General features: G+C 46.9%; 1 protein-coding gene across 5 annotated transcripts in view; it reads left to right on the top strand.

Annotated features, from left to right (window-relative positions):
* The window catches only part of eya1 (EYA transcriptional coactivator and phosphatase 1), a 365,193-nt gene that overhangs the window by 195,304 nt on the left and 154,326 nt on the right, over window positions 1-15,563 (top strand). For all 5 annotated transcript variants that reach the window (XM_038809594.1, XM_038809593.1, XM_038809597.1 and 2 more), the window contains one exon: window positions 5,650-5,732. In XM_038809594.1, the coding sequence (XP_038665522.1) occupies window positions 5,650-5,732 (83 nt within the window). The remainder of the gene's footprint in view (window positions 1-5,649; window positions 5,733-15,563) is intronic.

The following is a 15,563-nucleotide window of genomic DNA, read 5'->3' as shown; positions in this document are numbered from 1 at the left end:
CTTCCTATCGCTTAGAATCATAGAATTTACAATGCAGAAGGAGGCTATTCGGCCCATCGAGTCTACCCCAGCCCTTGAAAGAGCACCCTACTGAAGCCCATACCTCCACCCTATTCCCATAAGCCCACCTAGCCTTTGGACACTAAGGGACAATTTAGCACGGCCAATCCACCTAACATGCACATCTTTGGATGTGGGAGGAAACCGGAGCACCCAGAGGACATGCACGCAGACACGGGGAGAAAGTACAAACTCCACGCAGACAGTGACCCAAGGCCGGAATTGTACCCGGGTCCCTGGAACAATGAAGCAGCAGTGCTAGCCTCGTGCCACCGTATTGATTTTTGAATATGTCCATGCCACATACCAACAGTTAGGAGGTTTGCACTCCATCTTTTAACCCAAGCCATCTGATAGGATCTCATAATCTGCCAGTTTTACAGCCTGACCTCTTAAAACCGTGTACATTTGTGGCCTCTGTTGGCCCTGAATCCTTTTCCCACTGGATTGGCCTGATGGAAAACCAAAATGGTTTGCAATACGACATTATAGTGAAATAATAGTCGGTTCCCAGTGACTTCAGTGGAGCCTGATTAAAAATTACCCAGATGGCTACCAGTGGCTGTCCCTCCTACTTAGTCAGAAGAACAAGTTAAAGTAGGAACCTGCACGAAAAAAGTGGTAGGTCAGCAGGTAAATCTCAAAGGTGACTGCTCATTTGCCAAGTGGATATTGTTAAAATTGTTGATATATTTTCATTGAATTTACTTTAGAATTTTCAGAGAATTTACAGTGCAGAAGGTGGCCATTTGGCCCATCGAGTCTGCACCGGCCCTTACAAAGAGCAACACCCTCAAGCCCGCGTATCTACCCTATCCCCGCAACCCAGCAATCTCCAATTAGCCTTTTTGGACACTAAGGACAACTTAGCATGGCCAATCCACCTAACCCGCACATCTTTGGACTGTGGAAGGAAACCGGAGCACCCGGAGGAAACCCACGCACACATGGGGAGAACGTGCAGACTCCGCACAGACAGTGACCCAGCCGGGAATTAAACCTGGGACCCTGGAGATGTGAAGCAATTGTGCTAACCACTATGCTACCGTGCTGCCCCGATATTAAAATACCGATACCGATATTAAAATCATCCTGCACGTGTTTGTCACTATCAATAAGATACAGTGGCTCCTTTCTATTCAATATGAATTAGGATCACCATTTAAACATTCTGTTTTAATAGTGATCATGTGAAGATTTATTTCTCATTATGTCAGTGCAGGACAAATATTTTTCAAGCATAGATGGTCATAGACTGAGAGCAGGCAATCAAATATCCCTGGAATTGTGGTCTCCTTTTCAATGAGAGTTACCCAGTGCCTTAGTAAAGATCATCTTTACTAAGATGCTTTACTAAGATGCTTTACTGCCCATCTTTACTAAGGGCAGCACGGTAGCATGGTGGTTAGCATAAATGCTTCACAGCTCCAGGGTCCCAGGTTCGATTCCTGGCTGGGTCACTGTCTGTGCGGAGTCTGCACATCCTCCCCGTGTGTGCGTGGGTTTCCTCCGGGTGCTCCGGTTTCCTCCCACAGTCCAAAGATGTGCGGGTTAGGTGGATTGGCCATGCTAAATTGCCCGTAGTGTCCTAAAAAAGTAAGGTTAAGGGGGGGGGTTGTTGGGTTACGGGTATAGGGTGGATACGTGGGTTTGCGTAGGGTGATCATTGCTAAACACAACATCGAGGGCCGAAGGGCCTGTTCTGTGCTGTACTGTTCTAATTCTAATCTTTAAAGAATGGACCAATAGTCCTGAAAGTTGGTCTTTAAATCCTGTGCGGCAATTCTGCACTTTGATATTTTGTAATAAGTGCAGGGTAAGAACAGAAAGTTACAGATTTTCAGCAAGTCTCCCTCTGTGTACCTGAACAGGGGGCTTTTCACAGTAACTTCATTGCAGTGTTAATGTAAGCCTACTTGTGACACTAATAAAGATCATCATCTTAGAAATCCCTTTCTGCACAGAATATTATTAAATTTGTTTGGTAATCTTAACCTTCAAGGACAATTGACCTAAATATTTGCAGCACTTCAAACATTCTCCTCTTTCCAACAAAAATACCAGGAATAGGACAAACCCAAATATCATCCTCTGATTTGAAAACAGGAGCACAGGGTCTCTGGTTCATTAGAAGTGGGGGGAGGGGGGGGGTGCGGCACGGTGGTGCAGTGGTTAGCACTGCTGCCTAACACTGCTTAGAACCCGGGTTCGATCCCAGCCTTAGGTCACTGTCCATGTGGAGTTTGCACATTCTCCCCATGTCTGCGTGGGTCTCACCCCTACAACCCAAAAGATGTGCAGGTTAGGTGGACTGACCACACTAAATTGCCCCTTAATTGGGGAAAAACATTTTAAAAAGAAATGTCTACTTGGAAATCCAGGCCTGGATTGTAACCTGAACCACGAGAGTCTTAAATGTTGGCATAAAAGGGGTTTGCAGCAGAGCATTCAATTTTCCTGAAGACAGTAAGGATGGTGAATGCCTGAGGAAGGAGCTGTGTTCCGAAAGCTAGTGATTTGAAACAAAGCTGTTGGACTTTAACCTGGTGATGTAAGACTTCTTACTGTGCTCACCCCAGTCCAACGCCGGCATCTCCACATCCTGGTTTCCTGAAGAAGGAAGAACACTGGCATCGTGTCATGGAGGCAGCCAAAAAAACAAAATTTTTGCCTTCCATGGGTAGATTCCCAGGATGTGCCCTCTAGTTGTGAAAGTGCTCACCCAAGTTATTTGCACAAAGTTACCACTGCTTGACTAGTAAACATTAGCAGGGCAGGTGACTGAGGTTACTGATGTAAATTAGCTCGCTGTATAATTTGATATTAAAACCATTGGAGATTACAAAAGGAAAATCACTGATGCCTGGTTCATTCAAGGATGCATTTGTGGAAATATTGGTAGCAGTGAAGATGGAACAGCTCTTCTCATCAATTAATCCTGTGTGCATGTAATTTACAATGTATTTAATACATTAAATATCAATCTATATCGAGGTCAACAGAAGCTAATGGATCCTTGTGAATCAATCCAAGGGAAGAATCTCATTGAGACAAATATACACACAGTTATGTACAGTTAGACAGCACTGTTTATAAGCAAGATTGCGGTGCCATATCAGAGCAGAATGGACTGAGTCTGAAAGGGGACAACATATTTGGGTGCTTTTCTAGTTACAGGCTTAGCCTTTGCACTATTTGGACTCTAATTTAATGTTCCACATATGTTTCATGAAGAGGGACTGAATTATGTTATAGTGGAGATGTAATTCTCGTTCAGTCTTATTGTGAGCGGTGTGTCTAAATTTAAATACTGCTGATACTCCCTGCCTACTGGCATCAGTCTAAAGAAGCAAATTATGGGACCTGGTTGGAACGAATAATCATAGAATCACAGAATTTACAGTGCAGAAGGAGACCATTTGGCCCATCGAGTCTGCACCGGCCCTCGGAAAGAGCACCCCACTTAAGCCCATGCCTCCATCCCATCCCTGTAACCCAGTAACCCCACCTAACCTTTTGGACACTAAGGGGCAATTTTAGCATGGCCAATCCACCTAACCTGCACATCTTTGGACTGTGGGTGGAAACTAGAGCACCCGGAGGAAACACACGCAGACACGCAGTAACCCAAGGCCGGAATTGCTCCTGGGACCCTGGAGCTGTGAGGCAGCAGTGTTAACCACTGTGCCACCATGCCGCCCTAATGATCAAAACTAATTATGGGTTCTTTTCTCATTCAATGTTTCTTTCCAGAAAAGAATAGGTTTTAGATGGGAGCATGTGTACTTTTATGTATATGTATGGGGTTTGTGCAGAGTGGTGCTTAGTTGTTTCATCATGAAGACATACATGAAATAAGGACTAACCTTCAGCACTGTTTTAGGCTTTAGACATTCCATTAAAGGATCATTGGCTTTTCTGAACCCTGAGGGCATAGTGAAGCCCTGAAGTAAATTTTTATATCTTGAGGAAGTAGAATTTTCTGAATCAAAATTGCGATGAGAAACTTAAAAACATTTCCTTGTTTCCAATTTTTAAATATCCATACTATGACACATGACTTTTTTTCTCGATCTTTGGATCCTTTTTCACACGGCAGTATCAAACCTGGTGCAATGAGTTGGTATGGAAATCTTGCTGCAATTATCCAGGGCCTTGGTCAGGCCACTCTTGGAATATCGTGTGCAGTTTTGGCATCCTTTTCATAGAATTTCACGGAATTTACAGTGCAGAAGGAGGCCGTTCGGCCCATCGAGTTGACATCGGCTCTTGGAAAGAGCACCCCACTTAAACCCACACCTCCACCCTATCCCCACAACCCATCAACCCCATCTAACCTAAGGGCAATTTTAGCATGGCCAGTCCACCTAACCAGTACATCTTTGGACTGTGGGAGGAAACCGGAGCACCCGGAGGAAACCCACGCAGACACAGGGCGAACGTGCAGACTCCGCACAGACAGTGACCCAAGCGGTAATCGAACCTGGGACCCTGGCTCTGTGAAGCCATAGTGCTAACCACTGTGCTACCATGCTGCATTCTGTGGAAGAATGTTCTTGCTCTAAATGGAGTGAAGCATAGGTTTACCAGATTGATTCCTAGGATGGTGGGATTCATGTATGAGGAGAGATTGACTCGTTTAGGATTCTATTCGCTGGAGTTCAGAAGATTGAGGGGTGATCTCATCGAAGCCTATAAAATTCTAACAGGACTAGACAGGGTTGATGCAGGAAGGATGTTTCCAATGGTGGGTGTGTCAAGAACCAAGGGTCACAGTCTGAGGATACGTGGTAGACCATTTAAGACAGATGAGGAGAAATTTCTTCACCCAGAGAGTGGTTGGCCTGTGGAATCTGTTACCACAGGAACTTGTTGAGGCCAAAACATTGTATGTTTTCAAGAAGCAGTTAGATATAGCACTTAGAGCGAAAGGGATCAAAGGATATGGGGGTAAGCGAGATTTGGCAATTGAGTTGGATGATCACCCATGATCATAATGAATGGTGGAGCAGGCTCGAAGGGCTGAATGGCCTCCTCCTGTTCCTACTTTCTATGTTTCTATGATAACATAGCGCTTTTGCTATTGGACTAGTAAACTGGAGATATGAGTTCATCATCCTACCAAGGCAGCAGAAAAATTAATAAATCTGAAATTAAAAAGCTGATATCAGTGATGGTACCCAGGAAACAACGGAATTGTTGAAAAAAACAATCTGGTTCACCAATATCTTTCGGGAAGGAAATCTTCTGTCCTTGCACAGTCTGGCCTGCATGTGACTCCAGACACTCAGCAATCTGTTTGACTCTAAACTGTCTTCTGAAATGGCCACGCAAACCATTTCAGAAATGGTGAGCTTGTGAGCGATGCCTTCATGATGAAACATCCCATAGATGCATAAAAAAACAAAACAAAATCTATGATTGGTTGTGAGAATCTAGAATTGATAACTGGGAAATCAGTGTATCAGCCATGCAATGTGACATTTTATTTCCGAACCTCTTGTGTACGCTGGGAACATGTTTATCCGAAATGCAGGGATCAGATTTTGTTGACGAAAATAAAAGTCTGACAAAACTTTTCTTTTTCAGGGGGATGTTTTACCTCAACATCAGGGATTTACACAGGAAGCAATTCACTTACAAATTCTACAGGCTTTAATAGCTCACATCAGGTATTGCATCTTCTTATTTTATACTTTTAGTACGAATAATATTGTTAAGGCTGAATTAATTCAATACTAAATCATTACCTACATAACTGGAAGAAATAAATAACAGAATAAATCCAGCAACACTACTATTGTACATCAATTATTTTGGTAATTCGTTGCTATTTTATGGGAATATTATCAGTTGCAATTTGTAATGTATTTCCATCCTTCCTTTACTGTGAATGAGGCAGCAGTTCCAAGAAGGTTTACCAGACTCATAGCTGAAATGGGTCTTCAGAGCAAAGATTGGACAGCCTAGGCTTGTGCATGCTGGAGTTTGGAAGAGTAAGAGGAGACTTAATTGAAATATGTTAGATCCTGAGGGGTCTTGACAGGGTGAATGTGGAAAGAATGTTTCCTCCTTTTGGAGAATCTTGAACTCGGGATCGCTGTTTGAAAATAAGGGGCGGAATTCCCCCCCCCCCCCCCCCCCCCCCACGCCAAGTGGGACAATCGCCAGGGCGCCGCGCAAGTCCCGCCACGCCGCCCCGGCACCCGCACGCGATTCTCCCCCCCCCCCCCCCCCCCCCCCCCCCAAACCAGTGCAGTGAGAATCATGGCTGGCCACTCGGAGAATCGCCACTCGCCATTTGCAAAAGGCGAGCGGCGATTCTCCGGCCAGGATGGGCCGAGCGGCCGCCCCAACACGACAGGTTCCCGCCAGCGCCATCCACACCTGGTCGCTGCTGGCGGGAACTGCGCGGGAACGCTGGGGGGGGGGGGGGCGGCTTGTGAGGGAGGGGGCTTCCTGCACCGGGGGGGCCTCCGATGGGGTCTGGCCCGCGATCGGTTTATTATTGGCTAGTGCTGTATGAAATTTAATACATTTACATCCTCCCACTGGCTCGGTGTAGCTTGCTCCTGTCACCACTCCCCGGGCATAGTGGTCCGATATCAATTGCCCCCGATGCAGACTCCGTTCAGAGGATGGTCGTTAGCACGCTCTCAGCAGAGAGACAGGAGACTTTTGTAGAAACTGAGGAGCACGAAAACCTACCTCACAATGAGTGATCATCACTCTCCTGCCTTGCATATTGATCCGCTGATGGTGCTGACACAGGCCCATCATCTGGAGTGATGTTGCACAGACCTTTTGGAGGGTGGAAAAGGGTGCTCGGGGAGGAGGCAGTATGATGATGGGGGTCAGGGAATGTGGGTGGGTAGGAAGAAAATGGGGGGGTGGTAGGAGGGATTGGAGCGGAGGGAGGGATGTGGGGGAAGGAGGGAAATGGGGAGGAGGATAGAAGGAAATGGGGGGAGTTGGGGTAGTGTGGGAAATAGCGGAGGGTGGGTGTTGAGCTGACAGAACAGCCTCATCCTATGAGAATCTGGAGATGATGAAGGCCTCCCTGGTCCTCTGAGTGTGTCGGACCCTTTTCGCAGTAAGTCCTCCATCCTCCGACTCCTCAGTTTTGTCCTCCAGTACCTCCTGGTCTACATACTCCTTCTCCTCAGGTTAGGTTGCATGCCCCTCCTCCTACTCCAGCATGTCGTCCCGCTGCTGTGCCAGGTTGTGAAGGACACCACAGGCCACCACAAAGTGGGAGTTCCTCTGCGGGGTGTACCGCAGGGAACCACCAGAGTGGTCCAACCATTGGAACGGATTTACAGCAATCCAGTGTACTGCTCAATGACAGCATGGGCGGCAACATGGGCATTATTCTATCGGGTCTCTGCCTCTGTCTCAGGTCTCTACACCGGTGTAATCAGCCAGGACCTCAGTGGGTATCCCTTCTTCCCCAAGAGCCAACCCATCATCCTGGGGCTTTCCTCAAAAACCCGGAGTTCTCCCGAGTGTCCCAGGATGTAGCGGTCATGTATGCTCCTCGTGTAGCGGGCACACACGTGCATAATCCAGAGGTCATGGTCATACACGATCTGAGCATTCAGGGAGTGGAACTCTTTCCTGTTAATAAAGAGCACTCCCAGATGCCTGAGTGTGAACAGGGCAACATGAGTGTCTGATGAACCATCAATTGAACGCGAGACGAGTTGCTGTACAAAAGTTAGGCTTTAATAAGCTAGATGTTAGCCCTGCGGTCGACTACAGTAAATGGACGACCGCCGGGCGTACTGGGTATTTATACCTCACCCTGGAGGCGGAGTTAACTCAGCCTCTCGACCAATCGGGGAGCCGTCACATGACTGGTCTCAACCAATCGGTTGAGAGGCACATGACCGACCAGGGCCAATGGTAAGCCGGTGTTCTGCACCAATGGCAGGCAGCTATGTTTTTTTTTTTAATTTAGATTACCCAATTATTTTTTCCAATTAAGGGGCAATTTAGCGTGGCCAATCCACCTACTCTGCACATTTTTGGGTTGTGGGGGCGAAACCCATGCAGACACGGGGAGAATGTGCAAACTCCACACAGACAGTGACCCAGAGCTGGGATCGAACCTGGGACCTCAGCGCCGTGAGGCGGTTGTGCTAACCACTAGGCCACCGTGCTGCCCCGGCAGGCAGCTATGTTAATCATACCACCACAGTGTCATCAATTGCCCCCTGGATCTGGGGCATCCTGGCGATGGCAGTAAATCCAGGGATCGTGGTGGGCCTGGTCCAGCTCAAAGATGATAAAGTCTGATGCCTAGGCACACATAGCATCCATCACCTCCCAGATGCACCTGGGGGCTATAAATACTGCACAGGTCCCCGCTCGAGCCCTGGAATGAACTGATGACAGAAAGGTTGAGAGCAGTGTGCGGTGACCTTCACAGCCACCGGAAGCAGGTGTTCTCCTTCTCCACAGGGTTCCATCGCCCTGAGAACATGGCACAGCTGCCGCACTGTCTCTCTCCTGAAATTGAGTCCTCTGCGACATATGGGTCGGGATTCTCCGATCCCCTGCCGGGTCGAGGCGGCTTGAATCCCCAAGAGGCGGCTTGAATCCCGCCGCGCCGCTCTGTCGCCGGCTGTTGTATTCTCCAGTGCCGGTTTTCGGGCGGGGGCGGGGTTTACGCCGCGCCAGTTGGGGGCTGTTGGTAGTTCCCCCCTCCCCCCCCGGCAATTTTCTGGGGCTCGATGGGCCGAGCGACCGTTGTTCCGTGGCCAGTCCCGCCAGCGTGAAATGGGCATGACCCATCACAACGGGAACTGGCTTGGAAGCCGGCTAGGTGAGTCCTCGGGGGGGGGTGGGTGGGATGGTGGGGGGGGGGGGGTGGGGGGGGGGGGCAGGGGTGGGCGCGGGGGGATCCAGCCCCGGGGGGCCTCACGGTGGCCTGGCCGGCGATCAGAGCCCACCGATCTGCGGGCGGGCCTGTGCCCTGGGGGCACTCTTTCCTTCCGCGCCGGCCTATGTAAGGCTCCGCCATGGCCGGCACGAAGAATAACTCACCTGCGCATGCGCAGGAAACACAACGGCCAGTCTGCGCATGTGCGGAACCACGCCGGCGGTTCTGCGAATGCGCCAACTCGCACCGGCCCTTCGGTGTCGGCCTAGCCCCCGGAAGTGCGTAGGATTCCGCACCTTCCGGTCAGCCCGAGCCGGAGTGGTTCGCGCCGTTCCTGGCGCCGGCGTCGGGCCATCCGGCCAGTTGCGGGTGAATCCCACCAATGGTGTCTGTCAGCTCTTTGAATGACCAGTGGCCTGTACACCTTGGGTTGTCGCTTGCCTCCCCTTATGAGTCCCTCCTCATTCTGATGGTCGGCCAGGTCTTCAGGATGTGCAGCGGCCCCCTGCCCATGTGGTGGCCTACTCCAGCCTGCATCATTGCTGCTGCCTTCTCTGGCACCAAGTCACTTCGGCTGTCACCAGCACCTTTAGTTCAGCAGCTCCGGTGCCCTTGAGCTGGATGCCGGAAAATGGAAATTGCTACTAACCTCCTCACTTTCCCACAGATGCTATCGCGCCACCTTCATGTTTTTAAAAAGGAATACTAAACGACGTCTGTGTGATTTCTCACTCGGGAGTCGTGTAATTCCCGGGAGTCCGCTGCATTCAGCTTCAATCTTGCGAATGAGATTGAATTGAATGCAAATGAGAATTAATGATATTCTCGCCATTTTTGGGTGAGATCCGGAACTCGCCATCGGGAGCGGGCTGGGTGAATTCCAAACTGGTTCATGCCTGGCGCCAACCTCGATTTTGGCCTTTTTCGTGATTTTTGGCCTTTCCCGCGATTTATCCTGCGTGCTGTGATCCCTGCCAGGCGCTACACAGTTGTTAAATTGCACCTAGCGTCTTTGGAACTCTCTTCCTCAAAAGGTGGTAGAAGCAGAGTCTTTGAATATTCATAAGGCAGAGGTTTATAGATTCTTGACAAGCAAGGTGGTGTAACGGTATCAAGGGTAAGCGGAAATGTGGGGTTTGAAGTTGCAATCAGGTCAGCCATGATCTTATTGAATGGCAGAGCAGACCCGAGGGGCTGAGTGGCCTACTCCTGAACCTGATTAGCTGTATGTTAACATAGCTCTTCAAATTAAATTCAAATCGATCAGAACAGCAATCTGGTAGAATTGGTGCAAATGGGCCAATAATACAGTAAAAGCAGTGACTACCATTTTGAAAGAGGCTCATTGGAAGGAACCACCAGAATCCTGTGACATACTTTGGACCCCTGATTGTTATTTTGAGGAGAGAATTAATTGGAGATTGTACTCTGATTAATTCCACATGCAATAGTGGAAAAGATACCAAGCAACACTAAGTTTGAAAGTATCTTCCTGGAGTCAGGAACAGATCAAGCCCAAACCTAATGCTTTTAGAGTATCCCATAAATAATGATCTCTTATTCTTGCCCTCACATACTTAGGGGGCATAGCCTCAAAATAAGGGGAAGTAGATTTAGGACTGAGCTTAGGAGGAACTTCTTCACCCAAATGGTTGTGAATCTATGGAATTCCTTGCCCAGTGAAGCAGTTGAGGCTCCTTCATTAAATGTTTTTAAGATAAAGATAGATAGTTTTTTGAAGAATAAAGGGATTAAGGGTTATGGTGTTTGGGCCGGAAAGTGGAGCGGAGTCCACAAAAGATCAGCCATGATCTCATTGAATGGCGGAGCAGGCTCAAGGGGCCAGATAGCCTACTCCTGCTCCTAGTTCTTATGCACATGCCGACATCTCTTCAGTATTCTACCAATATCTTTCATTCTTCATTGGATTATTTCAAACTTCTGCTGATTTCAGTTGACTTTATTGGCCCTGTACCTTTTAACCTCTCCACCTAAGTGTTCCACCTGATATCTGCTTCAGACTTAATCTTGTATCTCAAGAAACCAACAAATTCACTGTTTATAATGCCCCCCATAGCTTTCTTTATAAATTATTTCTACCAATTTATGATGTGCAACAAGCATTCCATATCTTACGTACATTAGCAACGTGGTAGAGGAGTCCTTGAAGTCTCAATGAGGAGAAATTGCTTTTCATTGTACCCATTTTCTGTGCAAAACACCAGAATTACAAGGATCAATTTGGCTCCACTCTCAGTAATGAATTATGCCCAACTGTCCATTCATTTCAATTAATCTGCTGCGGAAACCCTCATCCATGGCCAGACTTTTTCAGGTGGCGGGTTTTCCACCCTGAAGAGTCGGCAGGGAATATATTCCTGTCAATAATGGTTGCCCCCCAGCTAATTAGCACTCTCAGAAGCATTAATTGGCTGGAGTTGGGACTTCTGCCCCTCACTCAGGAGAAAGTCCTCGCTCAGGCAGCATCTGTCCAAGCCAGCAGTAGTAGTCCCAGAAGCAGTAGTGGTCACCACTGCATTTACAAGTCCCCAGAGTCTGCGGCCTGGAATTCAGAACCAGGTAAATGCCGGGGGGGGGGGGGTGAATTTTACATGCTCCCCCACACCTGTAAATCCACCAATGGGGGGCTGTAAAACTGTGCCCTGTGTCTTTGTTACCTATGTACTTGACAATTTAAGTGGTATCCTGGTTCATCCAAACTCTGCTGCCTGTGGCCTGCCCGACACTAAGTCCTGTTCATCCCTATGCTCGCTGATCTACATTCACTTCTGGTCTGACAATTTCCTGACTTTTAAAATTTCCATCCTTGTTTTCAAAACCTTCTCCTCCCTCTCTCTGCAGTTCCTCTCATCTCACAACCCTCCAAGATATCCTCAAATTCTGGCTCTTCACACCTCCTCTATTTTAATTCTTCCATCATTGGCAGCTCCTTTCAGCTGCCGAGTCCCCAACCTCTGGAACTCCATCCTAAAACCCTCCTGTCTTTCAACCTTTCCAACTTTAAAATACTCCTTTAATCCTAATTCTTTGGCCATCTGCTTCAATATCTCATTGTGTGGCTCGATGCCATTTGTTTGATCGCACTCCTGCAAAGCACTTGAGACTTTTACTATGTTAAAGGTGAGATATAAAAGCAAGCTGTTTTTGTCTAATCTCATATGTAAAGAATAGTCACTCTCTTTAGAACAGGGGGGAAGAAAATTAGAGTAAAGTATCTGCACAAAAGTTACAGTGCTTTGAGAAACATAAATATTGCAGCTGCCAATAGTTACTCAAGTAACAGCTCGAAAATGAATTTTTGAGCAAAATGTTCAGCTGCTCAACTATGAATTGGATCTGAAGACAAAACTTCAAGTTATAACAATGCCTTTTCGCATTTAATGAAAATGTTGTTGTGAGTATATGTTTGGAAAGTTTCAGTATATATTTAAAAGAAGAACATTATCAAAAGTCAACGTGAACAATGATTAAGCCGAGCAAAACAGTCATTCTAAACTGAGTTCCTGGAAGGAGGGTGGCTTTAATGCAATGCAAGCTTCATAATGCAGCTTTTAACATCACAGCGCACCAAGATTCAGACTTTTATATGCCAATGCTGTAATAAGTAAAAGTGTATATTTAATAACTGCCATTCAATCCCTACACTTGTCTATCAGCAGAAATCTGGGAAGCTACTTTGTGTATCACTTTGGTTCTGCACACACACCTTTCCATTATGTCACATTGATCCAAGTAGTCAATGTTATACTTGTTTGCCACTTACTGCTCAAATGCTAGATTGTTAGGTTAAACAATACTATAAAGCTATTTACACAACTCTTCACCCTTTGAGCAACTGCAATGAGTGCAAAGCTTAAATCAATGAGCTTGGGTACCTTCCATCAGGTTCCAGAATAATAGGGGAGGGGGGGTGGGGAGTCATAGATAGAACAGTACAGCACAGAACAGGCCCTTCGGCCCTCAATGTTGTACCGAGCCATGATCACCCTACTCAAACCCACATATCCACCCTATACCCGTAACCCAACAACCCCCCCCCTTAACCTAACTTTTATTAGGACACTACGGGCAATTTAGCATGGCCAATCCACCTAACCCGCACATCTTTGGACTGTGGGAGGAAACCGGAACACCCGGAGGAAACCCACGCACACAGGGGGAGGACGTGCAGACTCCACACAGACAGTGACCCAGCCGGGAATCGAACCTGGGACCCTGGAGCTGTGAAGCATTTATGCTAACCACCATGCTACCCTAAAGTTGGACAATATATAACCTTAGGTTTGGAAGTAAGATATTGGCCTGGATTTTACATTCAGCAGCAAAGGAATGGCACTGACCATTCATTAGATTGACACTGACCCCCTTTCATAAACTTTTGAATGGAGACTTGTTATCAGTGTATTTGTGCTGTCTGTGGGCAAGCGACACAATGTCAAGACTCTTCAACTGACAAGATTAGAGAATCCTCACTGAAACCCTCTAAACAGAAAGTACAAACCTGAAAATGTAAATTAGATATACATCTACAATGTCCTTGTCTGGATTAGAAATAAATGGCGTTCCACTTCTTCAGCACCATTGACCATAAACTAAAACATGTTTGGCAAGCAGACTGTTCAGCTATCCATCATTAAATATGGCCTGAATTACCTTGGGTTCTACCATTCCTCTGTCAAGTTCTATTATTAATCTAAAATCATCCAGGAAAGCATGAACAAATCCAAATTCCTCTACTCCACTACCAACTGTCCTCTGGCCACCTGCCTCGACATTACTTCTGGACTGCTCCGGCAAAGAACTGAAGCAATCATGATGGAGTAAAAACCCTCTTTGTAGTTCTGTGTGGTCCGTTATATCAAGGACTGCATAAGGGACTTTCAGCAAATGGGAGGTTTATTAACTAAACATACAAACTCCCATGAACACACCTGCTCTGCCTGAACTCCTGGGTAATTCTGCTAAGCTCTGCCCCCATAAGAACCCAGTCTACATCCTCCCCATTTAGTTTACCACACTTATTTCCAAAGCCTGTTTTGAGTGTGTTGGCCACTGCAGTTACTGCAGGGCATTCCCCTGATCTGAAAATACTTCAGTGACCTGCCGAAATGGTGCAGTTTTCCCCTGAAAATTTTTATGTAATGTTTCAGACTGTTCATCAATTGTGCACACAGGCAGCTGGCTGTTGCAGTTGATGCAGAATGCCTCTTGTATTGCACATACTTCGGTTTCCCTCCTAAACTGTCCTGTTTCCTGCCTGAATTCCCTTTTCGATCTCTTGAGTGCTTGTTTAAAATGCACATTTCTGAGGCAGATTGTAAAGTCAGGTCCTTCAGTTTCAGTGGCTGTTTTTGGAGTATATTGCTTTCTATGCCTCGTACCAACCAGCCACAAACTAATTAATCAGTAAGCACTCCAAATGCCATTTTTCTGCTAAGACCTTCAGTGTGCCCACGTAGGACTGGTTTGATTCAAACAGTTTCTGATTAGTGGAATATGTGCCTGTCTAAAATTATATTTAAAAATGGGGATTTCTTCGAATTTCTGTGGGATAATTTTGGGTTCTCTTTATATTCTTCTGAACGAATTTAAACAATCTCAACTTGGCGACAGCTGTGGGACCTGGTCAGTTCAGCAGAGTATAGACGTGCACCTTTGGGGTTTTTCCGACAGTGCTGCACCACAGAAAATGATCCATTCCTGCTTGAATCTGTCCCAAATGTCCACCACATTCTCATTGAAGACAAGTGGGTGAATGTTTCGAAGAACCTCATAAAATTTACCGTGCAGAAAGAGGCCATTCGGCCCATCGGGTCTGCACCTCCACCCTATCCTCATAACCCAGTAACCCCACCCAACACTAAGGGCAATATTGGACATGAAGGGCAATTTAGCATGGCCAATCCACCTAACCTGCACACTTTTGGACTGTGCCACACTGCCAGCTCTTGACACCATGTAATGCTGCGTGGTCTGTTGCATCAACATCTGCCCAAGGGACTTTCAACAAATGGAAAATGTATTAACCAAACCAACAAACTCTCATTAAAACATCTACAGTGCTCAAGCTCCCAGGTAATTCTTCCAAACTCCAGCCCCGTGATGGTCCACGTGACCACATCGTCATGAAGTCATGTGACGACCCAGTCTGCACTCTTCCAATGCTGTACCATTCATCCTTGTGGCAGTTTTCTATCCTAGCTCCACTCATGCTTGACAAACCATGCATTCTACATCATTCTAGTGAATTCTTCTTCTTCGCCATGATTACCTCTGTGTACCGCAGGATGCCATTCTTAACTCCCTTCTCTTCAGTAGCATCCTATCCTCACCAATGTGTCAACATTAGCTCAGTGTTAGCACTCTCACCTTTTCACAGAATTTTCAGTTGTCAGTTCGGCAAACTCGAACAGTTTGGTGCACAGGTGCCTGATTAATTGCAGGGAGAACTGAAATTTGGATTCTGAACAATTAAACGTGTCAGTTCATGGGGGGGGGACCATGCGCGGGGTCATGCATATTACCTTTATTTGGCTGCATGGCAACTTTCCTGTGCTTTAACACTGCTGGCCATCTGAGGAGCTGCCTGCTCTCTTCA

This window comes from Scyliorhinus canicula, chromosome 10 (genome assembly GCF_902713615.1).
Source record: "Scyliorhinus canicula chromosome 10, sScyCan1.1, whole genome shotgun sequence".
Classification (NCBI taxonomy): Eukaryota; Metazoa; Chordata; class Chondrichthyes; order Carcharhiniformes; family Scyliorhinidae; genus Scyliorhinus; species Scyliorhinus canicula.
Note: the sequence above shows the minus strand (reverse complement) of the source record. Positions and strands in the feature narration are given on the sequence as shown.